At 46.8% G+C, this 27,541-nt stretch overlaps 1 protein-coding gene across 2 annotated transcripts in view; it reads left to right on the top strand.

Moving 5' to 3' along the window:
• Positions 1-25,651, top strand: part of TTYH3 (tweety family member 3) — a 74,480-nt gene extending 48,829 nt beyond the window's left edge. The window contains exons 6-15 of one of the 2 annotated variants that reach the window (XM_064726433.1): positions 956-1,028; positions 1,359-1,434; positions 7,158-7,213; positions 8,490-8,582; positions 8,700-8,792; positions 9,511-9,647; positions 11,527-11,703; positions 12,608-12,683; positions 14,720-14,821; positions 20,071-25,651. In XM_064726433.1, the coding sequence (XP_064582503.1) occupies positions 956-1,028; positions 1,359-1,434; positions 7,158-7,213; positions 8,490-8,582; positions 8,700-8,792; positions 9,511-9,647; positions 11,527-11,703; positions 12,608-12,683; positions 14,720-14,800 (862 nt within the window). In that variant the 3' untranslated portion in view covers positions 14,801-14,821; positions 20,071-25,651. The remainder of the gene's footprint in view (positions 1-955; positions 1,029-1,358; positions 1,435-7,157; positions 7,214-8,489; positions 8,583-8,699; positions 8,793-9,510; positions 9,648-11,526; positions 11,704-12,607; positions 12,684-14,719; positions 14,822-20,070) is intronic. The other variant, XM_064726434.1, reaches the window with a different exon arrangement.
• Positions 25,652-27,541: the final 1,890 nt, after the last annotated feature.

The following is a 27,541-nucleotide window of genomic DNA, read 5'->3' as shown; positions in this document are numbered from 1 at the left end:
ATGAAACTGCTTATTAGTCTGCAGCCCTGTACCTGAGGGAGTTGAGGAACATTATAGCCTAAATATCTCTACCATTCATGCTGACAGCAAGGGTGAAGAGCTAATGTGCTGGTTGGGAAGTGCAAAAGCCTTTTCCATGAGTGTGTGCTCCTGAATGTCACTGAGAGCACTGCTCTGCCATCCCTGTGCCTTGTGGCTGCTTGGCAGCAGCCACATCCCAGGATTTCTGTCAGTAATGAGGTCCAGCTGTCAGAACAGAGCTTCAGATCTGCAGAGATGGACTCACATGGCAGTGGGGGGCACCTGAAGTGCAGCTCCAAGCTGTTTGCCTGCAGGTGACTTTCTCTCCTGGAGCTGTGTGGGATGCTTGGGTGCTGTTCAGGTGCACCAGCCTGGAGCCAAGGTCTCCTAACAGGGGCTGTGTTCCTTCCCTCCCTCCATCTGTAGCCATGTGGTGCTTACACCAAACAACCTCATTTATTGCAGGCACAGGAGAGATTTATCCAGTTTTGCATCAGTTGGTTTTGTGCGGTTTTCTTGATTTAGCATATATTTCTTTGGGTGTCTTTGGACCTGGAAAATGAATTCTAGAATGGGAACAGTGAAATGATGGGACTGTAGTGAGCCTCCTGCCAATCTGCCTCCCCTAGAGCCCCCTCTGAGGCTTTGTGCCTTTGGTTTCCTTGCTAGAAGCAGGGAAATACTTCTCCCTTCCCTACTTCTCCCTTCCCCTGCAGCTCTAGGGCAGGTAATGCAGGAACCAACAGCTGGGTATGAACTGCTCTGGGTGCTGCTGTCCATGACATCTAAAATAGGATTGTTTATCTGAACATACAGTCAGTGGCTGATCATTTCTTGGGTTTGGTAATTTCTTTGGACTCCAAATAATACATCTTGTGAAAAGAACTGCTTGAAATCAGAGCTGCTACATCTGCCATCTGTCTGTCTCCCACAGGGTGTGCTTGCTTGGGGTGTTTGCCCTGATTGTCAGCTGGGGATCCCTGGGCCTGGAGCTGGCTGTTGCTGTGGTGAGTGGCTGACATCCAAATCCCAGTCACCCTTTGCTGCAGGTTTAGCAGACACCAGATTAATGTTGTGCTGTGCCTGTTTTTAAAGCATCTCCTGATCTAAGTAATTGTCCTAGCCATTTCCATCTGGGAGAAGTGCAGAGCTGCTCCTTCTCCATGGTGTGAGAGTCCAGCACTGCTGTGGTTGTGTAAAGCAGTGCTGCTGGGGATGGGGATAAGAGACCTCAGCATCTGAAACACCCCCAGAATAGAAGGTTCCCTGATGTTAACCTGGCCCAACTGCTCTTTGATGCTGATGTTTGATATTCCTTTTGTCTTCCATCTCTCCAGGGCTCCAGTGACTTCTGTATCAACCCTGATGCTTATGTCTCCAAAGTGGTTGAGGAGAATGCAGTGCTCAGTACTGGTGAGTGCTGGGCTGGCTCTGGCACGGGGTTCTGCAGCTCCAGCTGTCACACAGGAGCATGGCAGTGACTGAGAATTTTAGGCTGTGTTTGAAACAGAGCAGCTGGCATACAGTGGGAAACTAAATTTGTGGAGCTCATTTGTGAAAAAAACAGCATTCTGGTCAGAAGTGTGCATCAGAACCACCTTCAGAACCTTTCTCCTGCCTTCACCTTTAGGTGGAAATAACTGATAAAATGGAATAACAGAAGTCCCCAGATTAGTGGATTATTTTGCTTTAAATGCAGCACTCTTGAGGCTTGTTCTTCTTTCTAAGTGACAGAACTGTGGCAGTAGCAGTGTGCAGTTTGAGTTATCATTTTTAAAAATGATAACTCAAAAAAACTTGCTCTCAGGTCTGTATTCCTGAATCTACCCATACCTATTTTTATATCTGTTATCAACAGTCTATATATAATTTTTTTCTCTTAATTGTGCCTGTAAATAGTAGCCTCTTTGAAGGGTAAGTGAATGGAAACGGCCACAAAGAAGTTTGAATTTCCCTTTCCATTATAAATGCAGTATTTTGACTTCTTTGTGTATCCTGTTCCACTTGAAGCATGTGCCTGCACCTCAGAGGCTTCCAGCTGAAGCACTGATGTATTTGGGGCTTGTTGCTCCTAATTTAGACTGAAGTGGTTGCTGAGGTGAGAGGTGCCTCCAGTTTGAACCTCAGTGGGGCAAAGATGGCATTCAGAACCATGGCTTAACAAAAAGGTGATTGGGTGCCTGCCAGCAGAGGTACAATGAGTGCTGAAAAGAAAAAGTATTTCTGGGACTGAGTTGGCTGCTTAGTTTACAAAGTTAACTTTTTTTCCCCTGTCTTCTCTTCTCCAGTAGCTCCTTTATGTAATTCTATGTATGGTAAAACACAAATAGGCAAAGACACTGATTTGTGAAAGGAGTGACTTGTGTTTTTTCTGGTTCTTATTTGGTGGAACCAGAGAACTTCTGCTGTGTGTGCAGAAGGTCTGTGCTTAGCCGAATGCTGTCTCTCAATGTGCAGCTAGTAGCAAATGAGGTATGTAGCTATGGGTGAGGATTCAGGCATTGGAAAGAGTGAAAAACATAAATGTCTGGAGGCAGAATGGAGTATAAAAGGATATGTACAGGTTGATCTTACAACCCTACAACTTATTTTTGGAGTGCCTTATTTATTGATTTTGTGGGAAGGATAGAGCCAGGCAGCTCTCTTGGCAACAAAGAAATGTAGTGAGGGAAGAGAATGAGTGTTTAGCATGAGATGAAAATCCTCTTTGGCTGTGAAGGGGACAAGGATGTGGCTTCAGGTGCCAGGCTGCTTTCCTGGCTCTTCAAGAGACAAGTGGGTCAGTGAGGCCAAGGGGAAATGTGTGATGCTCCTGCCAGCTGTGAGCTGTGATAATTTGGTAACCCAGATTAGCTCTGGAGTTCGGTAACAATCAGATTGACCCTGGGGAACCACAGAAAGGCCCCTTTGTGCTGCTTCTCCATTTCAGCTGTGCTTGTGTGCTGGGCTCCTGTGGATTTGCATTGATCAGGATCAATGCTCATTGGGAGGCTCACAGGCAGTGCAGGGCTGGCATTCCATCCCTGCTCCTGCATTCCCCAGCAGGGACAGTTGGCTCCCCCAGGGAACACAGGCTCTGCTCCTGCAGCAGCACCAAGGAACAGTTGTTAAAGCTCCTTAAATAACAGTGAATGTCTCTGAGGGAAATGGGGAGGAGCAGGAGGAGCAGGTGCTGCCACAGGCCTGGGTTGGAAGGGTGGCCCCTCCATGGGGGCTGAGTCTGCCAGTGATGCCTCAGGTTTCAGCTTTTCTGTTTTTCACATTCTGTGCTGCTTTAGTGTGTGGGTCTGGGCTTCATATGAGGGATGGTGAGCTCTGTGCACAGAACAGGGAGACAAAACAATTCCTGCTCTAGCTGGGCACCAAGGACAAATGATCCAAATCTCAGGCCCAAGAGCATAAACAATGTGGACTGAAGTTTGGTTGTGCTGGGTCAATTTTTCTCTTTAATCACCACTTTTAGTTGCTGTTGTTACATACAATGTATTCTAAGGCTCTCCATGCTCTGAAATTCAGACTGGGACTGAGTCATCAATATTTGCTGGTGGTGGTTGTAATTTTCACAGAAAAATAACTCAGTTGAATACTGAGCAACTAGTATGTTAATATTCTTGTTTATGTATTAATTACTGTTTTTCAAATATAAGTGGAATTAATGGAGCTGAGAATAATCTGATTAAGTGCATTATTACTGTCATGTTTTTAGCTAGAGAAGAGATGTTCTTGTTTTGCAGATAAAATGTACTGCATTAAAAAAATGATGGGGGGAGAAAAGGGAGGCAAAAAACTTTAATGCAGGGTTTTGGGAGAAGCAAATACTTAAATAATTTTGCAGAAGAGGCTGATGTAGGTGCCTAACCCTGTATTCATTAACTGAGATAAAGCCAATGGAACTGAACAGTGCCTGTATAATCAACTCCTGCTGCTAGTAAAAAGACTTGGTGCAGCCAAGATGTTCATTTTCAAAGCAGGAGGCCATCTTCTAGTCCCATTCTTTTTCACTGATATTATGTTATTATCAGATGACTTGTTGCATAAAATTAAGTAAAAAGGCCCAGTCTGTCTAAGCAACAGGAAGAGCTTTCTGCAGATTCTCTTCCCAGAAATTTGCTTGGTGAACAGGCACTCCCTTCATCTGAGGGAGCTGTGAACCTCAGGGGATGGATGGTGGAGCCTTTTAGCTGTGCTCCAGGCTGGATGCTGAGGCTGAGCTGCTCAGATGAGAGCAGGAAGGGTCCTTGCTGTGCCCACCCTCCCAGCTGGCCTCCACTGGTGCAATCTCACAAGTGCAGAGCTGGATCAAAGGACTGACACCATCAGCACCTCTCTTTGTCTAGAAGGGATCAGCACAAAGCCTCAGCTGGGGCAGTGGGCTCTGCACAGTCATTACCTGAGCCCAGAGAATTGGGATCTTTCACTGCAGGACAGAGTTTGCCCAAAGCAGGGCTCTAGAGAGTCCTGCTGAGCTGATGTTGGCATTGAGAAGCTCTTTTCCTGCCTGCTCTTGGCCTCCTGATTAGCAGAAAGCTTTGAGTGAAGGGCAAATGGAAGAGTTGCAAGCTCTTTGCTTTTACCAATATGAGAATAGGAAGTCTCAGAGAAATTCAATATTGTGCAGACACCTCCCTTTGCTGTCAGACTGGTGCCTTGGGGAAACAAAACTCCTGGTGGAGAACCTTACCTGGGCAAGGAGCTCCAGCCAAAAGAGCTCCTTTGACACCACAGGTGCTGTCTCTGATGATTGAACCCTCAGAGACAGCCTCATCTGGGTGTGTGGCTAAAATGAGCCCTGCTAAGAGAATGTTCAATTAGAGATGAAGAAGAGCTTGGAAAAGCTGTTTCAGGTGGGAGGAATTTTGGGTTTTTTTGGAGCTAGGATCTTTTTTTCTCATTGCTCTCCTGCCTTTTGGCAGGTGCATAATGCCATTTTTGCATTTTGGCTGGGCTTTGAAGTGAGTAGTAGGTCTCCATGGTTGCAGAAGCAGTAAGTTGTTCTAGCAGCTGAAGCTGTCTTTAGTAGGAAGCTCTTCTTTCCTTTCTAGGAAAAACAGATTCTGCAAATAAAAAGCATTTTAGGTAGTTTCCCTTCCTTGCCTTCTGCTCCCACACTGCCTGTGCACCAGGGGTGAGTCAGGAGGGTTGCTGCTAGCTACAGCAGGCATGGGCAGCTGCAGATGTGACCCTGCCTAACCCTTCTGCTATGAACTAGATTGCCTAAAGGCCAGCTTCAAAACTCAGATCAGCCTTTAGGAATTTTCCTTGAGAGGAAAATGCACCAGAAAGATAATTATAGAAAGAAATTGCCTGGAGCTGTTAGCAAAGTGCAAAGGATGGATTAGTGTAGCTGCTTTCTGGTCAGAAATAGGAGATTTGGTGATGTACAGGATAGCCTCCACCAGGTTTAAAACAGGTGCAGGTGCCTCCTGCTCCTTCCTCTTTTCCTGGTGACATTGGGGCAGGGGACATGGTCCTCTTGATTTCCAGGCTTTGCAGTACAGGATCATTTGAAATCATCTTCTCTGCCTGTTGTAGCCATAGATTTGAAGCAGCACAGCTCGGGTTCAGTGCAGGGCAAAGCTGCTCCTGCTGGCTGAGCCATTTTGGGAAGCACGTTTTATGTGGAGTGTCACACTTGTCAGCAGCAAAGCCAGTGCTACCACAGTGAATCCTGGCTGATCCTGCCTTCCAGGGTGAAGCAAGGCAAGCATTTATTTCACTGTACTGCTTTTTGCTTCACTTGTAACCAGCAATCTTTATCCTGAGCTTACAAGCTGCAAACTATGATATCAGGAGCTCTCATCTCTAATCTGCCCACCAGGGACGATCCAGAAGGCCCTCAAGAAACATTTCTAGAGCTCTGCATTAGCAGTATGTCATGCAATTTATTGCACTTAAAAAGGCAATGTAAACTTGATACCACTGTGGGAGCTTAGGAGAAACTTTTTAGTGGTTTGTTGGTTTAAAATAAAGAGGTGACAAGATCACAGCTCCTTTGGGTCACCATGTGTGATGCTGTGGGTGGCTGTTGCTGTTCTCTCAGTGCAGGTGTGTTTTAATCCATTTTTACACAGCCATTGTGTGTGATTTATGAGCCAGGCAGGAGCAGCCCTTTCTTTCCTTGGACAGTCACTCCTGTGGGGTGCCCAAAGTGAGGCACAAAGCAGCTCCTGCTGCCCTCCTGTCTGCCCACAATTTGCTAATTGCTGTTTAGAGGCTTGGCTGGGGAGGTGTGAGCTGTCCCAGAGAAAGAGTCAGTGGGAGGGGGATGGAGCAGCTGGCAGAGCTGCCCCAGAGCAGGCTGATGAATTATAAATAACAGCTGTCAGCTTGCATTGCCAGCACACAGGGGCTGACAGGCTGTGCTGGAGCACTCCTCTCCAGCAGGCTGCCTTGCCCAAAGGTGCATGAAATATTGATGGCAAGCATGGCAGAGGCAGGATGCAGGCAGGTCTGCTTCCTTCACAGCTCTGCTTGCTTCTGGTTGTGCCTTTTACTGATTTCTGAGTTGGGAATCATCAGAATAGCTGTGCAGCCTAGAATATGCATTACTGAAAGGCACAGACAGAAGATTAAAAGAACAGAGGAAAAGATGCTGGTGGAGGGGGGGATGCAGAGGGTTTGTGTGTTTTAGGGCTTTTGTAGTCTTTACCATGCCAACATCACCCGTGATTTTGCTGAGCTGGCATGCTCATATTCATCTGAAGAGGAACTGTAAATGTTTGAGGAATAATCTAAAGGTTTTTTGATGATCAAGTCTTTCAGAGCTTCCTTTCTTGATAACATTATTGAGGATGGCAGGGGAAAGCCTGGCATTTGCAATTTGTGTGTGCTGGCAGGTGATGTAATGTTGTAGAGGGCTCATGAGGGCACCAGGCTGGTTTGAATGAAGAGGAACACAGCTGTGTCTTCAAGCCTGGAAACAAATGATGTTAGCAGAGCACAGTAACAATCTTATCTAGAGTTTATGAGTAAGTCTCAATGTACTGTAGTTGGACTTGCCCTAGACTGATGTCGTCTTAGGTTTATGGGATGGACAGTGCCAACTTCTGAGCAAAACTTTCTCTGTGTTCCATCTCACTTTTGAGTGGAGCTGGGGTGATGTTTCTGGCCTGACTTTCTCCTCTTGTGTCTTCCAGAGACTCTCCGCTATTACATGACCTGTAGTGCTGGCTACCCCAACCCCTTCCAGCAGGTGAGTGTAACTGCCCAGCTCCTTCCAGCCCTGCCTCTCCTCACCCTGCAGGGTGCAGGGGAGGTGCTCTGGTGCAGCATGCAGCCAGGTACAGGGTGTTTGCTTTAAGGAGTGCTCTGGCTGCTGGTAAAGCTTTGGCAGCTGCTTCCCAGCTGTGCAGGAGGTGGCACTGTGATTTAGGGAGGAGGTTTTTCCAGCTTCATCATCACCACCTGCACAGCTTCAGGTCAGGACACCCCTTAGAAGGGCCTGTGTGTAATGTGGTGAGAGCCATGGCTTTGTTGGTGGTACCTCTGTTTAACAGGCACTTGTCTAAAGAGCAGCAATGTGGAGAAACAGCACCACAATTAATTCCAGGTTGGGAAACTGTAATTCCTGCTTTGAATCTCTTCTTGAAGGCTCTTTTGGGTTAAACAGTGCTAACACTCCACTCCCAAATATCAGTTGCTTCTGTGGGTGAAGGAGTGCTTTCCACAGATGCCTCTTACAAACCTTTGATTTATCCTAAAGTATAAATGTGAGTCATTATTCTTTTGTGTGGGGGCAGAAGAAGAGCACCTGGGCCCATTCCAAACTTTGCTCTGTGCATCAGAGGCCAGAACAGGCCCACACCACCCACCATTTGGCAGACACCAGCTGCTTCCCCGTTTATATTTAGGATTTTTTAAAAATCTTGTCTTCCTCTGTTTTAAAGGGTGGGGTAAGAACACTTGGGGCTGTGGTTTGATGCACCTCTGCCATCTGTTGCATTTCTGGTTGCTCTGTGTACTCCCTGACATGCTATTGCATGTGAAATTCTCATGGTGCTTTAAAGGGATGTGAAGGCTGCACCCTAAAACAAACAATTTCCACTGTTAACATTATATGTTTTTCATCCATCTGATTTAGTGAAAAAATCCAGCTGTGTTCTGTGGTGAGAAATTGAGTGCTTTGTGTCTTTTCTTTCTCCTTCCCTTCTGTCCTAGAGCCAGCCCCAGCTGTGTGTACATTTTTTCTGTATGTATTTTGTTCTTTGTTTGTGGGTTTGTGATTTTTGGATTTTTTTTTCCTTTTGGCTCTTCCCTTCTCCTCTTCTCTCTGTCTGTACTTCTTCCAGTTTGCTAAAGGTCAAACTTAACCCTGTTGCAGCTGCACTCATGTCAGCTGGGACATCTTTAACCAGTACCATTCATTGATGCTTCAGTATTTGGGAAATAGGATTTCAGTCTTTTCCCAGGAGATCTGTTGGTCCATGTGGCCTGAACTGCTGAAACATTGCATGTTTTGTGTTGAGCAGAAGCTGTCAGGAAGTCACAAGGCTTTGGTGGAAATGCAGGACGATGTGTTGGAGCTGATGAGGTCAGCGAGCAAAGAGCACCCCACCTCCAAGGTAACTCCTCAGGTTTGCTCTCCCTGTCCTTTGGGGCTTCCCTCAGCTTTGTACAGAGCCCAGGACCAGCTCCTGCTGAGCATTCCCTTGCACTGATCACTGGTGTGTTGATTACAGGAGTATCTGACTCGGATCCAGGAGGTTTTGAACTCCACAGAGATCAACTTGCAGCAGCTGACAGCTTTGGTAGACTGTAGGAGTCTGCATTTGGTGAGTTTGGGTAGCTGGGCTTGAGCTAAGGAAGAGCAAAGGGAGTGTAGAGCCTGTGTTCGTTTGGAGTTCCAAAACTCTGGTAGAAGTTTACAACTTTTCACTTATTGATAATAGCAGAAAGGGGAATGAGAATTTGGGTCAAGCTAGCTTTGAGTTTAAAGTTCAACACAGGAAGGTAGATAACATGCCTTCACACATCTACAAGCTGCAGCCATAGAGGCCTTCAGGATTTTTGTGTATAGCAAATAACTTGTTACCTTTGCCATGGAGTGCAGTGCCTCAGAGCAGTGTAGCACAGCCTTGCTGTTGTCCTCACTGCCCCTCTAAAGGCAGAGACACAGACAGTTCATGGTTCTGTTCTTGGGCATGGGACATTGTGAGGGAGTTGAAAGGCTTAATGAAAAATATTCTGTCTTCAGTTGGGTGGATAAGTTTGCCTTGGCTGTTTATTTTTCCTCCTCTTAAAGTCTTACTGTGGGCGGTTGAAAATATTTCTATGTCTAAATCCAAGCTGGTCTTTGTGAGGGGAAGCAAGGGTTGGATCATTTATGAAAAACACTTGAGTCCCTGAAATTAAAATAGAAATATGCTCTAGAAAAGGGAGTGTGATGTCTCTAAGTTGTTTCAGAGAGTGTAATCTGAAGAAGGGCTTTTGAGTAAGAGCTCAATGGTAACTCTGCAGTGATCAGGAAACTCTGCTCCTTTGCCTCTGCAGGATTACATCCAGGCTCTGACAGGATTCTGCTATGATGGAGTGGAAGGCCTCATCTACCTGGTTCTCTTCTCCTTTGTCACAGCCCTCATGTTCAGCTCCATTGTCTGCAGCGTCCCACACACTTGGCAGCAGAAGAGGTACAGAGAGGGTTGAGATCCTGTAGCACTGTAGAGCTCTTTCCCAGTGAAGCCTGGCTGCTGGATTTGGGCCCATGAGCATATGGAGCTCATTCCCACATGATCCCAGGGGTGAGAGGGATGAGGCTTTATAAGCAGAGGTCTAACAGAAAATGAAAGGTTGTGTTTTGCTCTGGCTGTGGTTGATACTAACATCTGAACCTTATTGCACTGGAATACTCTGTGTGCAGAGCATTGAGTACACTGCAGGACTGTGAGTCAAGTCAGATGAATGATTATAGCTGTAACATAGAGGTAATGCTTGAATATTGCTCTCTCTGTAAAATTCTTACTCTCTCACATTGTCTTGAGGCAGTTGTTCTACTGTGGGGAAGATAACTGGAGTAAGAAGCAGTTTACACTTGCCTTTGTAGCTTTGCTCTTGCTGAGGTGACTGACTTGCATAGATAACAGAAAACAGGAACTGTTGTCTTGTCAATAACCTGGGCAGGTGAGACACTGCAGATTGGAACTGGTATTGATGATAACCAGATTAATCAGTAAGTCTTTAGCAAACCTTTGCTTCACTGACTGGCTGCTGCACCACAGGCAGCTGTTAAAATGGCATTGAGTTTTCTACTCTTGCAGAACAGCAAGAGGCTGCAGCAAACTCTTCTGTGGTCCTGATTTTTGTGGAAAAACAGAAGGCCCTGAACAACAGCAAGGAGCCAGAGCTAGCCCAGCCAGAGAAGTGGCTTTAGGAGGTGTCAGAACAGCCCCTGAGACTATGGCTGGGTCCTCACCTTTTTCACAGCTGCAGAGACCTTACCACAAAGAGCAGGGCAGTCTGCCTGTTGGAAGGAGAAAGGTTTGGTGGCATCTCCTGTGCTGCCTCCCCTGTGGGCTCCTGCCTTGCCAGCCCCAGCAGGCTCAGGCTGCTGCTATGAGCTGAAGGGCTCCCTCTGCATTCCGTGGAGCACCATTTGTGCCTCAGGCTCCCTCTGGGAAGTGGAGGATGTCGTGGTTTATTGCCTGTGAGGGACTGTGCAGGCTGCAATCCCTCGATCTTCAGTGCCACCGTGTGGTGCAGAAGCTGCAGGTGATGTTTGGGAGGTTCTGGTGATGGCCATGCCGTGTAGAACCTTTCACTAGCTTTAAGCACAGATTAAATATATTTCAGACCATGGTGCTCCACCCCCTAATTAGGGAGTTGAAATAGCAGTGTGTATTATGTAGGAAGGGCAAGAGAATACTATGGGAAGGCAGAGGGAACCAGCTGGCAAACAATTCTGCTCTCCATTTATTTAGATCCTTGAGATTTAGATTTTTGAGAAGATAAAGCCTTTAGACACAAATTTTGCAACTTAGTCTCTGTAAAGACTTCTGTGATTTTGCTAGAAGCTGAAGCGCACCCCTTGCCACCAGAATGGGACTTGAGAGAAGTCTACAGAGGTTTATCCTTTAGAGCTCTTTGGACCTGTCTTCAGGAAATGGAAGGACACAGATTGCAGTTTTGAAGGATGTTTCTGTGGGGTGCACGGCACTACATCCCCACTGCCTGTCCTTTTTGTTGTCTGTGGGGTTTTTTAGCTGTACATTATGGGATGTGTGTCCATCCTCTGGCTGTACAGCTGGGCAGCTGCAGAGCCGTGCTGAGAAGCCTGCAGAGAGGCTGGAGGGGATCACGCAGTGTGCACCTCCAGATGGGGTCTGTGGGAGGGCTGAGTCACTGTGCTGTGGGCTGTGCTTCACGCTGCCACCCTGAGCCATCCCAAACGGGCACCAGCGTGGAGGATGTGGAAGATGACTGGGAGGCTCCTAGGATTGCCATGGTTTCCTGCAAACCCCACACGTGGGGTCACTGTAGGGTTCTAGGAGGAACTTTTTCTCCTTCTTGCAGAGGCTCAGATGATGATGGGGAAGAAGAATCAACTGCTCAAGGGAGCAGGCAGACACACGATAATCTGTACAGAGTGCACATGCCCAGCCTGTACAGCTGTGGCAGTAGTTATGGCAGTGAGACCAGCATCCCTGCAGCAGCACACACAGTCAGCAATGCTCCCGTCACGGAGTACATGTGAGTATGCCAGGGAAGCCTCTCCACAGGGCTCCCTCCTCATCCCTGTTGGCTCCAGTGCTGCACTTCTCACCTGGAGGTAAAAAGCAGTGAAGGATTTTGTTTTCTGATTGGCATCTTTGAAGTATTTTGTTTTCTGATTGGCATCCAATGGGAGAAGGGAATAGTGCTGCACTAGGAGGAGTTTGGTTAGACAGCATGCTCCAAAATGGGAACAGCTTTGTGCTCCAGGACTCAGGAAAATGTCTAAAGAAAACAAGTAGGAAGGTATTGTCTGGGCTTCTTATTACACAGTGATTCTGATCACCAGAAGACTTAATTCTTCATACAGAGCAGTCTTGCCAGAAGCCTCCCAAAAGACTGAGAGCCAAGAAAAAACCTGTGGGCTCTCTCTTTCTGTAGTATTTGCAGGCACCTCTGACATCTGTTGTAGTTTGGAGCTACCTAGTCCAGGTGGGATCTTCAGAACTTTCTCTAGAAGTGCCTAACCCTGGTTACATTTGGACTACCATCAGGGCCCATCTTTTTTTGGGCTGCCACATCATTTTGTTTATCCCCTTAGACATTGTCCTCATTTTATCTCCATTTCTGCCACTTGGCAGTTCTGGTGCTGCAGGGAGGCAGATTTTCACAAGGCCCTATTTTTAAATCACTTGATGTGATTCATTGTGGGCCCTTCTGAGTAAGAATGCAAAAACAGTGCTCAATCTGAGGAAAATTATGATAGCTTTATGCCCTTATCTGAAAAAGGGGATCCATCTGGCCTGTAAGAAAAGCTGTGAAGGAGACTGACCTGACACAGTAGTTCTGGGGGTGAGGATGCTCTGCCCTGTGTCCCCATCAGAGACCCTCCCCAGAGAAGCATGGCAAGTGCCCCGTTACCATGTGTGTCTTCCTTTCCTAGGAGCCAGAATGCAAATTTCCAGAACCCCCGTTGCGAGAATACCCCGCTCATTGGCCGGGAGTCCCCACCTCCCTCAGTAAGTCTCTCTTTACTGCTCTTCTCTGCTTCAGCAGCTTTGGGGAAATACACATTTGCCACTCCTGTGTACTCCCAAGGCAGCTGATTGTGCAGCCAAATACAGGATCTGGCCCATAAATGGCAGCAGCTTGAATAGACAAGCTGTGTCTCACCTGCCATGGAGAATAAAACCTTGCTATGCTGCTTTGGGCATTGCACAAGAAAAGACTAAATAAAACTCAGTCAATTAATGCTGGTAATCCTATGGGCCCAGTCCTGCCACCGCTGAAGTGCATGAGTATCTTGATGGGTGACTTCAGCAGGATGATTCACTTGCATGCAGTGTACTTGCTATCTGTGCCATTGGTTCCTCAAGTTTAAAAAGAAACTTGTTCAAATTGTAAATTCAGAGTTATTGCTGAACCTCTCTCCTTAATCTGCCCTAAAGAGATGGTAGGATGAAACCTGTATTATTTTTTTGTTGAGATTTTTTTTTAAATCTTTCTTTTACAACTGTTTTACTTTCTTTGAAATCTATTTTTGTATTTAATTTCCTATGGAGGAAAAAAAGAAACTTTCATGGAAGGTTTTGGTATTTGGAGTGGCCTGGTAGCCATTTCTGTATGCTGGATAAAACATGGGCTTGTCTTCATGGCTGGGTAAGAGCAAAATGAATCTTGCCCTCCCTCACTGGATCCCCTAAACCTGATTTACAGCAGAACCTGGAGAACATGCCATCCCAGTGCTCACTAACTTGGTGGTGTGATTACAGAGGATGAGTAGTAAAATGCCTAATGACCAACCAGTCTTCAGGTGTAGGTAAAGAAAACACACTCTGTGGTGCCTGGTTCAAATTGGTGGGAAGGGGAGGAAGAGGAGGTTGGCGGATGAAGGAGTAGGAACTGTGGTGGAAATGAGGGCATCCCATTCATGGTTTCACTTCAAGAGGACCAGTTCATCTTGCTGTAGAGGAAGTGGAAATGTGCAGAGTTGATCCTTGTCTCTGTCCTTGGCCAGACCTCTTCCACCCTTCCCAGAGAGGTTTCCTGCCCCGTGCTCCGATCGCGAGCTCTGGTCGCGTTATCTGCTCTCAGCACAGTCCCTGACGTGCTGCACTGCCAGAAGGGCACTGTCCCTCTGCTTCTGCCAGGGCACATGTTCCTTCCATGTCCTGCTTCCCCCTGCCATACAGCTCTTCTGCTTCAGAGAAAGCAAATCCCCTTCCACGGGGCTGGAGTGAGGCAAGGCGTTCCCTGGTTCTTCTGTAGCTGTTTGTGTCAAAACCCTGAGTGGGAATCTGAGTCCTGGGGTTTGGGAGTAGATAAAGGGGTTTTTATTTCTTCAGAATAACTTGAGTTGGCAGCCATCAGTGTGGGCTGTGGGGAAGAGCAGGAGCTGGGGAGGATGAAGGAGCAGCACTGCACCCATAGAAAAGGAGCTTCTCCCAAGATGAGAGGAGGAACCAGGCTATGGGGTAAATGTGTTTCCCGGAGGGATGTAGTAGACAGGCAGTGGAGAGAAGAAAAATGCTTTCTATTCTCATACTGGCAGGCAACAGGGAAAGGCTTTTCTGGGATTTTTGTATTTGCAGCTCTCCGTAGCAGGTGGCTGAGACCGTACTGAGGCAGAAGGAATGGTAACTTTTCATAGCAAATTGTGGGAGGAGAGAGACAAAAAGGGAATACCAATGCACACATCCCTGCCTCTTTTTGGGAGGGAGGAGAGGGAGATAACCATCCAAGTAGGTTATGTCCAGTGGGCAGACAGAGCTGACCTATTCCATTTAGCTTTCTGTGAACAGATGGTGACAACTAAGATGTGATGATCCTGCTGCATTGTTTGTCCGTTACTTTTCCTGGCTTTTTGTTCGTTTGTTTGTGTTTTTCCTTCTCTCATTCCTTCTGATTTCTCCTTCTTGCCACAGGGATATCCCCTTAGGGTGCTAGAGCCCACCTTGTCGCTGGCACACACCAGGGTTTCACTTGCTTGCACTGTGTTTTTCATGCACGTTGAGGCTGCACTCTCTTTTTCTCTCTCTTTCTTGCGTCATCACAGTTGTATTTGGCTGCCATGGACAGTAGCAGCCATATGAGCTGGCAGCTTAAGCCCTCGGACAGTGCTCGGACATACTGGTAACAGCGCCCGCAGATGGAACAGGTACTGCACCCAAGGTCCCTCCTGCTCAACCCCCTCTCCACTCCCAACCGCTCCCCTCATCCCTGCACTCTTTATCCCAGGCCAGTGCCTTTTATTTCTTCACATTCCTTCCCTCTGCACCTCCCACCCCATCCCCTCCTGCCAAGGGTGAAAGTGAAAATCCGATTTTGGCTCTGGTGCAGACTCAAGGAGCAGTATCGACCTTCTGGAGGCTTCTGGTGCACCTTGTGAGGGTGGCAGGTGCCCGTGCCTCACAAAAGCCACCTCACAGCAGCTTCAGCTTGGATTCCACACTTCAGAACAGCTTGAACACCAAGTGCTGAGTGCTGCTCAAATGTAGGAATAACCTTGCACTTCAAAAGCAACAGAGAAGTTCTCCCATCACAAGAAGCCATTCTCTAGGAGTAAAGAAAACCAATCTAGCAGCACTTCAGTCAGGAATGGTTGTCTTAATTCAGCTTTTGGCTCTCCTTGAGCCCTGCTGCTGTTCTGCTTGTCCTTAGTAGCCATAACACCCAAACCCATCAATACTAACCTGCCACAAGCTTTTAGCTCATTTGTAGGATTTTTAATTTTAAACTGTCCTGAAGAGTTACCCAATTGCCTGTCAGATCTGTGGGCAGCTTTTCCTTTTATCCTTACATTTAAGGTCAGAAAGGAGCAAATTTTTAAAGAAAACTTTCCTTAAGGGTCCAGGTATAATCACTAAGATCTGTTTCATTCTGTTTCAAAACCTTTTACTGTTTTGTTTGTTCTGTGTGTGTCCAAATCATGCCATCCATGTCCCACAGACTCTGTGGGCAAGGCCCTCCTAGTGCCATTTCACTGTCTGCATTCCCCATGGGCTGCAGTTGCTGGTGCTCTCCAAGACAGCCAATGTTTGCTCCCTCATGACAAAGAAAGAGGAGGTGCTCTGCATTTTGGGAGGGTTATTAGCTTGCTTAAATACAGGGTATGATTAGGACTACCAGACAACTCAGGTGGTGTGAAGGACAGTGCTCGTTCGAGTGCCAGGAAGGTGCTGGTTCCAGTGGGAACAGGGAGCCCTTTGCTTTTGGCTGTCATATCTTGCATTCTCTTCCCAGAAATACATGTCCATAAAGCTGCTGCTGTTCCTTCTTCTCTGCTTCTTCTTCTTCTTCTTCTTGGCACTTCTCTCAGCCTTGCACTGGATTCCTTTCTGTTCTCTTGGTGCTTGGTCTGCATCCCTGCTGCTCCTTGCTCTCTGCCTGCCTGCCTGCCTGGGGAGGGGCTGGATGGGGTGTCTTGATGCCTCTGCCATGGTGCATGAATGCAAACAACCTTGTCTGAAGCATGGTGCCAGCACCCTTGAAAGGCTCACAGCTTTCTCCAGTCTTAAGTCTTGCTAAGACTGCTCCTGGGCCTCAGCTTGTGGTGGGCTTTTCTGCTTTGCTGTTCCTGTAGGTGGTATTGTAGCAATGTTAGATGGATCTGTTCCATGAAATAAAATACTGGTGAGGGTGGGGAAATTCTAGGCCCTTCATTCTAGACTTGAAATCCCTGGGCTGGAGCATGACCTGATCCCAGTCTGCACTGTCTCCTGTTTATCTATGGTCCCACCCGAGCTTCATGTGGCTGGCTGAAGGGCTATGGAAAAGGCACTGCATTCTTTCCAGGGCTTGAAAAACAAACAAAACCAACAGAAGCTCTGTTCTTTTGACTTGAAAGACTTAAGTCCCTTTGAATTCAGAACCCACTGGCTAGAATTAGCTGTTTCCCTGCATCTTGTACCTCCCATACATAATAACACCAAACCCTATGTGTTTACTGTGCTCTGGCTGTTTGAGATCAGCCTTTCAGAACTTGAATCCAGAAGCTTTGGTCTTTATTGCATTACCTGAACAGCTCTGGCAGGAAATCAAAGTCAGGGTAGCTCAAGAGAAATTCACGTGGGTTTTAAACCACAAATAGTAAATGGTGTGTACTCAGTCATGGTTTCCTATGGTAAGTGATCTTTCAGCATAGCTCAGTTAGCTCTGAAATACTCATGGATTTCACAGGAGTCAGTAGAATTCATGGTCTCTAAAACTAACTGATTATTCCTTAAAATTAGGGTTTTTTTTGCAACCAGTGATTCCTTTGTGCCCAGGCTATGTGTGTTAAGTGCCTAACTAGTATGTGCTGGCAAACCACACCTATGAAAGTTTATACCCTCAACAAGGCTGAATGTGAAGCAGAGACTTTTATTTTCTTTGGAGAAATACAAAAATAGCCCTGTATGCAATCAGCTGTGTTTGTTGGAGCTGGCTGGTAAGTGACTGAGAGGTGCTGTGCTGGAAAGCACAGGCACCAGCAGGAATGGGAACAAGAACTCTTTCAGGTGCCCTTCTGGGGAAAGCTGACAGTGAGGTGGAGGTATGGGGTGCAACTTGTCCTCTGTGCTGTTTTGGAAAGGGTAAATGAGGGTGTGTAGGCACATGGGTACTTCCAGTGAGCGTGCTGGAAGAATGACTGAATTGTGCATGTTCTGTAACCTTCTATGAAAGCTCCTCTTTAAAGGAAACTAAATGCAACTGTGAACCTGACAGCTGTGGAGTCCAAGCCCTCCTTGGTCTGAATTGTGCTCAGGCTTTCTGTCTTTAGGATCACTTTTTAAAGGAGTTCAAAGACATAGTAATTTTTTAAAAAACAACTAAAGACTTAATTACTTTAACCCTGGATAATATAGTTTGGTTCCGTATCCAAAAGTGCCAAGTGTCTGCTGATACATCTTCATCTGCTGGCCTGTCCAGCTGTTGGGACCTGCGTGTTCCACAGCATCTTTCCTCTGCTTCCCAGCAGAGGATGCAGAGAAGGACTTGAGGAAGGACTCAGCATGTGGAGAGGGCACTGGTGCCTGGAGGGTGATGCTGAGGCTGAACCAGGGCACTCTGACAGAGCTGTGCTGTGAGAGGTGCTCAGGGGAGTGCTGGCTCTCTGCTGCCAGCTCTGTCACACTTCCTATGGCAGTAAAAATACGCTTAACACAAAGAGTAACTGAACAGGGAAGAGGTACAAAGGTGCAAAAATCCTCAGTTAAGGAGAGAACATCAGCCCTAACTCTGACTACTCTGAGTCTTGGTTTGTTCCTTGTGGTGGATTTGCAGGTAGGTTTGAATGTAAAATACTCTGTGCTTGACTCTCCAGATCTTGTATTCCTGGTTACTTTGTGTTAGTGACACTTTAACAACTGTGGGGTCTTTCTTTTTGGAGGAAGGAGGGATTTCTTTTCAACTTCTCCCACCATGATAGGTGTTCTTTGTGCATCTTTGAAATGCAATTCATCAAGTGGTCCTCTTGATTTTAATGCTTTAAAGAAAATTTATATTACATGTTGTGTGCTGAACCCATGACTAGTCCAGAAAGATGCACAATAACCTTCCATTATCTGAGATTTTTTTTTTCCTTAATACTTCTTACACAACTTTAGCACCTGGAAAAGTTCTCTGTTCATACTCATCTCCTATCACATGTCACTACAGAGAATGCAAATGGAAAATGAGCACTCAAATGGATTTTTCCTTCTAAGGCCCTCTTCTTATCATGAGGCTTGGCTGGTAATTTCAGCATTGCACCACCTGAAATGTGCCCTACTTACTCTATGAGAAAGTTCTTTGACTTCTGAACCTCTCTGAGCCTGTTGGGTTATTCTCCTATGTATTAATAACACCCTAAACTTTATTTCTGAAACAGTAATCACATTTAATAAACTGTATAGATTATTGCCCTTAAAGTAGCTCAGCTTGCTATTTTCTATCTTTTGCCCTCTCACTGACAAAAAATACATCTTAGAAAGAACAGATGTACCCTTTGTCTTCTAAATATAGATGCCATTTCTGGGCCAGAGTTTTATATTAAGATCTGTGTTCTGAAAAAAAGTTTTCCAATTATGGAAGACACAAAAAGCTGAGTGTGCAAGTAAGCCACAGGTGTCTTCATCTTGTGCTGCTGGGATCAGCTCTGCCGGAGGAGCAGTTTCTCTCTTCTATTGTGCAGAGGTTCAAGCCAGGTCAGTCTTTGAAGGAAAACTGATAAAATACTGTTAATTCTCTGAAAACCCCCATGGACAGCTGAGCTTTTGAGAGTCTAAAGATGCCTCATAATGTTCTTTCCCAGTGGGCAAGATAAATCACACCTCCTGGTGTGGAACTGCCTTTCAGTTGTCTCTGCCAGCTTAACTGGCTATTTTATGTGGTTTGGTTTAAGAGGTGATAAAAAGTCAGAATGCTGAAGAGCACTCTTGGGAAGTGAGCTGTGGATATTATAGAATTATTCAGGCTCCAGAGGGTATAAAAAGAGGAATGAAATGTCTGTCCTCATTGCTTGGTTGTTAATATTGTGGTAGCAGAACCCAGAAGGTATCAAACACATTGGCAAAAAGAGGCAAAGTTTTGTTCTTACTGCTGGATTTTATTCACGTGTTTTTCAGCTCATTATTCAGAGCTGAATGACACATGTTACCTCAGTAGCTTCTGGGAGCTGTTTTGGGTTACCTTGCTTAGAATAAAAAGGAGAATGAGAACAGCACCACCACCTCCAAATCAAACCAACCTTCATCTTTGTGACTTGCTCTTCTCACCCCCACGCTGGAGCCTCATCTGCTGCTGCACAGTGCACAGCTTGGATCCCAAACCACAGTGGGCTGTCACCCACCTGGTAACTTGCTAACATCATCCTGTTTGATGGCAGCCTGTTTCCAGCCTGATAGGGTCTGTTCTTTCTTGGGCATAAATCATTTATTCCTCACTTTTCTTTCAAGCTGCCCATCCGTGGCACATGCAGTCTTCTGATGCCCTCATTGCTGTAAAATACAATGTGAAGATGCAGTGAGCACCCGTTTTCTTTTCAGCCTCCTTTTCTGGCATGGTTGAAAGCAGTAACATCACTAAGAGAGGGTGAAAGTGCGGGGTGGGTTTTTACATCTGCATCATTCCCATCTCCCTCTCTTCTCCCAAGCAACATATGTCATGTTTTGACTTAGTGACTGTTGGATTTCCTTCTCTAGAGAGCTTGGATAAATCACCAGCACCCCTGCAGCAGAATGTTACTCAGAGTGAACTGTGCAGTGACTTGTGAAACTTTCCTCTTAAAGACTGAGTCAGCAGCTCCTTGAGATGCTTGCTGTAAACACACACCATGTTATGCTGAGAAGTGGTAGAAATCTGTGGTTCCATCGTGACATTAGTCATTCTGACTTAACTTTCTGTTTGTTTGTTTTGTTTTTTTTGTCTTGTCTTTTCTTTCTCCAGTACACCTCCAGCATGAGAGCCAAATACCTCGCCACCAACCAACCTCGTCCAGATGCTGGCAGTGTGCATTAAAATGAAAAAGCAAAAGCAAAAAGCAAAAAAAAACAGAAACAAAAACAAAAAACAAAACCCACACGTGCAGTCAGACTAAACAATGTGCCAACTGCTGTGCCCCTGTGCTGTCCTTGTAGAACAATCCTGCTGTTCTGCCCAAAATCTAGTGCAGCTCCTTCTGTTTCTCCAGCCCAGACCACCTTCCAACCTGGTACCTGGCCACTGAGTGGAACTCCTTTTGAATTTAAGCCTTCACCCTGTAGTACAAGAGAGCAAACGTGTGCTGGCCAGCAGCTGACAGCACCTGGGCAGCTCACCAGAGCAACCTGGCAGGAACAGGGGGTGAAAATCTTCTGCCCCCTCCTTCCCCCTTCTGTTCCAAGAGGGACTTGGTGAAAGATGGTGGTAGATCTTCTTCACCTCTGCAGTGGGACCAGCAGCCTGCCAGACACTGAAGAAGCAGCCCTGGGTGCCTGTGGCTGGTGTGCAACGAGGGAATGCTGGGGATGCACAGCACAGGACCTGGTGGGAATCCTCTGGTGAGGGAGGAGGGAGCTCCTGCCTCAGGGTGTCACTGCATATCCACTGGAATTTGCTCCAGAAGAGCAAACCATTTCACTACCCTGGTTAACTTTTTTTTTGGAGTCCATTAAGAAAATGCCTTTTTCTTTCCCTCTCTATCTATATGTGAATTCTTGAGGAGGAGCAGGGGGGCCCAGCACAGTCAGTCTCCCTGTCCACTGCTCTGGAGCTGACTCTGCTCCACCAGGGAAGCCCAGGTATTTGCAGATGGCATTCTGGGTGCTGCCTTTCCCAGGCTGACACAGATCAAACAGGAGCCAGCCACTCACTTGGTGCCAAATTTTTCCAGGGAAAGACTTTTAAGACTTTATGGGAGGTATTTTTGCACTAAAGAGTTTTGGCTCTCCGATGCTAGATCTTATGGGACAGTCAGCTTGCAAAAGCAAGAGAAACTGGAAGCACCAATGGATTTACAGAAAATGCAAGCTCTTCACGTGGGAATGACCTGTGAACTCTGCTGGACTTTCTTTCTTTCCTTTTTTATAAACCATAATCTACAGCACAGGGTTGCTGAAATGGCATTGAAGGAGGTTTTTGGAGCCTCATTCCTAACAAACTCACCAGATTGTCAGTGTATCTTCTGTGTTTAGAGTCCAAAACCCTCGACAACATTGTGACTGTCAGAACAGATTTATATTTGATTCTATTTTGTTTAGTTTTCCAAGGCACATTGCTAACCACTATCTGACCATACTAATGCACATGTAAGGCATTTTCTAGACGTGAGGCAGAGCAAGGCTTGCAAAGGGGCAGCTGGGTGCCTGCAGAGGGCAACATCCTTCACTGGTGCTGTACTTCCCACTGCAGAGCAGTGCTCCAAAGGGCACTGGCAGCTTCCTGCTGGAAGAGGAGACTGCCTCTTGGGAGGTGCTGTCAACTACTGCCCTTTCACTAGGGTAACTCTAATGTTCCTTTTTGTCTTTTTACCTCTTAGTAGGGGCGTCTTAGCAGAGCTGCTGAGCGTTTTATTAAATAACTGGCAGAGGAAATTGAGTGGGAAGCATCTCTCAAACTGGAGGGGAGCTGTTGGCAGAGGCAGTTCATTGTCACCTCAGTGATGTTCAGACTGATGTTTGTTTACCCCACCTTTGCAGCTTGGGGCACAGAATTACCAACCTGCCTTTACTCAAGTCACTTGCCTTCTTGCAGTGAGGTGGGAGCTGCTCCTGGCAGGCAGCTAAACAGGCTGGAGGGATCTGCTGGGAAATGCCACCAGCTCTGTGGCACAGCAAGCTTGGAGACTCCTCTTAAGATAGAAACCACTACTGAACTGCAAGGCCAGCTGTTACCATTGGAAGGAGTGAGAGACAGGGAGGAGGCATCACCACACAGACAGGAGGAGAAGGGTTTGGAATAAACTTCACACTTCACCATAAATCTCTGGAAGCAGGATGTTCTTGCTCAGGACTGAGTATGCCCTTTCAGACACATTGGATGGGCTTCACACTGAAACATTACCTCTGTTTTATCAAATCACAAGGGCAGGGAAACCTGGTCACAGGTGGTATGGAGGGACACTGTGGCTCACGAGCCCCAGGGTTTCCATCCTGTCTTGGAGCCTACCAGGAGCTGTGGGTGTGCAGGGTGTGGTGAGGTGATCTTGCAGGGCCCCAAGCACCCAACTGTTCTCTAAGGGAACCCCAACCTTTCCCTCACTCTGAAGAAAGAATCAAGAGCCATATGATCCTTACTAAGACTGAGTTGTTCTGCCATCATCCCTCCATGCAAGGATGTGCTCCAATTGCTACTCACATTATCAATTTTAGGGGAGCTGCCCTGAAATCTGTGGCCCAGACCTACTGCTGGAAGGCAAATATCTTGGAGGCTGGAGGGTGTGGGGAACCCTGTGAAAACAAGAACTTCTGTGTACCAACTTCTCTGTGCACAGAATGCACCCTGAACCTGCGTGTGACTGCACTTTGGGCTGGGTCTGAGTTGTCACCGTGGCATTGTCTGTGCCACACAGGAACAGGAGTGAGCCTTTGTTTGCAGCATCCAACAGAGCAGCCTCCTTGACCTGCTTCCTTCCAAGGTCTGGCACAGCCACTTCCAACACCCAGAACAACTTCTGACAGTGTTTGGGGCTCGCAGCAAGGCACAGCTGTGGAGATACGTGCTCTGTGACTTCAACATAAAACTGGAAAGAATGTTATGGAGATAACATTTTGCTCTCTGGGGGCCAGCACAACGTGACTGCGGTGTGAGCAGTGTACCTGTGTCCAGCCAGCACTTCCTTTACTTGACATGGATATTGCACTTTTGTAAAGCATCCTGGAACTCTGCTGCCCCGCTGCATGCTGTGCAGAGCGCTGGATAGGAAACACAGACAAATGGGTTTCTTTTGGTTTATTATTATTATTATTACTACTACTTTTTTGGGTTTTTTCCTTTTTTTTTTGTTTTACTGGAACCTTGAGCAACAGTGTGGCATTTCTGCAGGCTGGTCTGAATGGATCTGCTGAAGAACAGATGGCCTTTGCCTATTCTTATGGCTGCGACATAATCAGTCTCATCCATATGGTCACATTCAGTCTGAGGAGGGGACTTTGAAAAGCCAAGATCTCCCAGACTCTGTGCCTCCCTCTAGGGTGAACAGCAGGTGCTATCTGGCAAAGACTCATCTGTTCTGGATGGCATTCATGGTTGAGGGAGTCCAGACTCTTCAAGCTGCAGGAGGTAAAGCTGTAGAGACTTCTCTCTCTTCCATCGTGTCTCTCTGTTTTTAATGTGACAAAACGCCAAGGCCATATCACTTGGTGTGTCCTAGCTGACCTTGTTGGACATTTCTCATGTTGCTGGTTGCTAGAAAAAGGGTCCAGAAGTTGGAGGAGCTGAGATTGGCCTCTGGACACCTCACTGACTGCAGAGCGGACGGCAGCTTGTCCGGTTGAAGGTGACTGCGTCGGTGAAGACACTTCATGTTACCTTTTCAGAAGCACAAATGTGGTCATTGGCTTGTCTGGTTGGCTTGGTTTATTTCCACTGCATCATCATGTGTGAATGACACTTTCTTTTTGGAACTGAGAACTCTTCCAAGCACACAAACATCTCCACAATGTGAAATGTAAATAGCATGTTGGACTCTTGTGTCCAGTGTTCAAGACTGCATTGTAATTGTAAAGGAAATCAAATCAAGACTTGGCTGTGAATTTCTTGTGCTGTCTTGGGAATTATAACTGTAGTGTTTGTATCCTGTATGTATTATTAAACTGAGTTCATTTTGTGTGCTGATAAAAGGGTTCAAGCTAAGATTTTTAGCGTGCATCCATGTACCCAAATGTGAAGGATGGAGTGCTCCCTTCCCCTCCTGTCCTTTTTAATTTTCTCCATTTGATAGGTGTTGATTTTCCGTGTACAGTCATCTCAGCCAAGATGCAGGGGATGTTCATTGGAGTGCTTTGAGGGGGACACAGTGCATGGGGTTTTAAGTGATCCTAAGTCAGGATTTCCACAGCAGTTCCCTGAAACCACATGAAAAGTTTGGCCTTTCTGAGAGTTCAAGCGTTTCTCAGGGAGCTGCTCAGCCATTGCTCACGAGAGCTGTGGGTGCTGCAGGGGGTGGGAGGCAGGAGTGGGTGGGTGCCCCCAGAGCAAGGTACCTGTGGGAGCAAGCCCAGGCTTCACTCCTGGTGCCCCCTTCTCTCTCTCCCTCCCAGCAGCCACTGAAATACCATTCTGAGCCCTTTGAAGAAGAGAGAGGTGTCTTGGCTGGTTGGTCCCTGCCACCCCCCAGTTCCAGAGGAGATGGGGTGGGTGGGTTTCCCCTGAGCTCAGGAGAGGAGCTGCCTTTGGAGCTGCAGCCAGGGTCTCCCCCAGCCCAGCAGTGTCAGTGAACACCTCTGGGTGGGAGGGAAGAGCCCAAAGCCCTCCAGGGAGGTGCTGAGGAGCAGATCTGAAGCCTTGAGACAGAGCCAAGGCTTGGTCTGTACCTCCTTTCACCACAGCCAGAAATGGTGTGTGTGCTGTGGATGGCTTCCCTCGGCAGCCCAGGAGGCCCAGCAGAAGGTGGGATGTTTGATGGCAGTTTCTAGCTGGCTGACAGGTGGTTTGTGCTGTCAGGGGTGTGGGGTCTCTGCCAAGCCGTGGTGGTGAGTGTGCTGCCCAGCCGGGACATGAGGGATGGGTCACTGCTGGCCTGGAGCTCCCAGGTGCTCACCCAGCCCCTGTGGCTGCATGAACCAAGTGGAACATAAATTGATGTACAACCAGAAAGTTCAAAATGCTCCTTTCCTAAAGAGGATAACTGTAGCATGAAGCTCTTAGGTGCTCTGCATATTTGATACCACATTGCTCCTCACTATGCAATTCCCAACTCCTTCCTTCCTGTTCCTCCTCTAATCTCACACCAAGACTTCTGCAGTGGCCTCTGCCCAGGAGGCTGTTGGAGTCCCAGAAAAGCCTCATTTCTTCCATTGTCCTCTGCCCTGGGTGCAGCTGCCCAGCTGTCACGTCGTGTGCCTCAGGTCCCTTGGTAATGGGAGGCCCCATGAGTTTTATTCACATCATTCAGAGGGAAGTTTATTTTCTTGGACACTGTGCACAGAAACCTAATGGTGAACATGTACCTGGCCTTTTTGTAACTTCTCTGTTTTGTTTGTTTTTTTTTTTTTTTTTCTTCTTAACCATAATGGTTGTATATCATACCACTTTATATACATATATAATATATAAATATATATAATTTTTTTTTAAACTTCGGACCTGCTAGTTTCTTTCAAGTGTTCCTGCACTTACCCAAAATGTTTTTAAATTGTGAAGATTAAAGAGGATTGAGCCCATTTTTGTATCTTTACTTTTAATTCTGTAGTTCTCTTGATTGTAACGTAGCTATTTTTTACTGTAACTTTTTGGTTTGCAAATACTAAACAAAAAAACCTAAATGTAATATCTGTGGTTTCTATTCAGCTTGGGTTTCATGTTTTAAAAATAAACGATTTAAAACCACTGTTCCTGGTCATTGATCTGTGTTTTGTCCCAGAGGGGGTGTGGGGATGGGCTGGTGGCTGCAGTGGGGATGTCCTGTGGGGGCAGGAGATGCTGGAGCAGCCATGGGACACATCAGTATGGGAGATGTTCTCCTGTGCCCAGTGAGTTTGAACCCCTTAAGGCCCCTCTGCTGCTTTGGTTATTCCCCACTGGAGCAACAATAAACATGAGTGGTTCATTTCTACCAGCAAAAGTACAAAAAGTGTGGAAAAATGTCCTGGGATGGAGCCCCACCAGCTCAGCCCTGTCAAAGGCTTTTCTTTGGGGGAAGATGAAACTCAGCGTGGGCTCACCTTGCTCACTGCTGCCCCAGGGTATCATGGGTTTCCTTTTAATTCTGTTTGTGCATTCTCTGATCACAGGCCCAGCACCACATCACTATCACACAGTGAAATGAAACCTTTACCTTCCTCTAATTTTCCTGCTCTGTTTTCTGCCTGATCCTGCCAGCCAAAGGTGGCTCCTGCCCCCATCCTGTGCTATTCTTGCCCTGACCTCAGCCCCTCCCTTCCTAGGTGTGGGGATAAGCAATAATTCAACTCTGTCTTTATAATTTTATGTATTTTTTTAAATGCTGTGAGTATGGCTGAAACCCACACCAGCCCAGGAGTCCAGTTCAGAACCACAGAGGGCTCCTTGTTGTGATTTACCCCTCATGGCTGTGAATCCCAACAGACACCAGTTTTCCTCCCTTCACTAATAATTGACAGATGTGTCTCCCCTCTTTTTTTTTTTTTTTATTCCCATCTAAAGGAGGAACCCACGTTTTCCACCTTCATCCCTGACCTGGGATGATTAAATCTGCTCTCTAAAGCTCTAAAAGGGCTTGGAGCAGTCAAGGGAATCTGATGGCATGCAGGAAAATAAAAGTCAGAGTCATCAGTGTAAATATTTCACCAGGTCTATGGACTCCACCAGGGATGGGAACATGCAAAGGCCTCCACCTTCCTGGTGACCTCTCCCAGGAGCTGCAGCTTCCCTCACCCTCTGCCCTGCTCCCAGTCCCAGCAGGAGCAGGGCTGAGCTCTCTGCTGAGCCACTCAGGGCTTGGAGAAAACAGAGGGAAGGGTGAGGTGTGTGTTTGAATAAACCTCACCCTCAGATCAGCCCTCAGTAGTGGTCCCTTAGATCTCATCCTGGGAGATAAGGCAGGGAGGGGTGCCCTGGGGAGGTGCTTTAAACGTGTTTGCTCTGTGCTGTGCTGAGCTCTGCTAACACCAGCGGTGCCTCTGGCGCCTCTGTCTGATGGAGAACCACCAGGCAGAGCTGGTGGCAGTGGGACACAGTTACTGACTGTATGTCCCCATCTGCTGTCACCTCCTGAGGTGGGAAATGGCCCAAACTGCAGGTCCTGATTTGTGCTGAACTGTGCAGGCAGCACCTGCTGCTGGTGCTGCAGCCTGCTCTGCCCAGATCCATCCATCAGGTGCATTTAGGACTTGGAGTTGTGTTTTTTTGGGAAGGTCCGGAGGGGTTTTGCACTCTCCATGAGTCCAGGAAGGCAGCAGAAATTGCAGCTCATCTTCTCTAACCCCTCGTGAAGCACCCTCACTCCTGAGGTGTAGATATTCTCAGTTCAGTCAAAGAAAGAACAACAACAATTTCTCACAAGCCAAGCCCAAGGATCTTAGAAATCAAACAATTATTATCTCTCTTTCTACAACCATTTTCTATAGATATAATTTGCTAAAAGTGCTATTCATAGCACACCAGTAGTGTTAGATGTTTTTGCCTTAAGACCAATCACATCTTAAGTCCACTACAATTCCTATAAGAACTGTAGATTTCTTAACACTACACTTAATAATAAAGAGTCTTTGAAGCCTTGTGCATCATGGAGGCAGATGCC

The sequence above is a fragment of the Zonotrichia leucophrys genome, chromosome 14 (assembly GCF_028769735.1).
Source record: "Zonotrichia leucophrys gambelii isolate GWCS_2022_RI chromosome 14, RI_Zleu_2.0, whole genome shotgun sequence".
Lineage (NCBI taxonomy): Eukaryota > Metazoa > Chordata > Aves > Passeriformes > Passerellidae > Zonotrichia > Zonotrichia leucophrys.
This window is presented reverse-complemented; position numbering and strand designations above follow the sequence as displayed.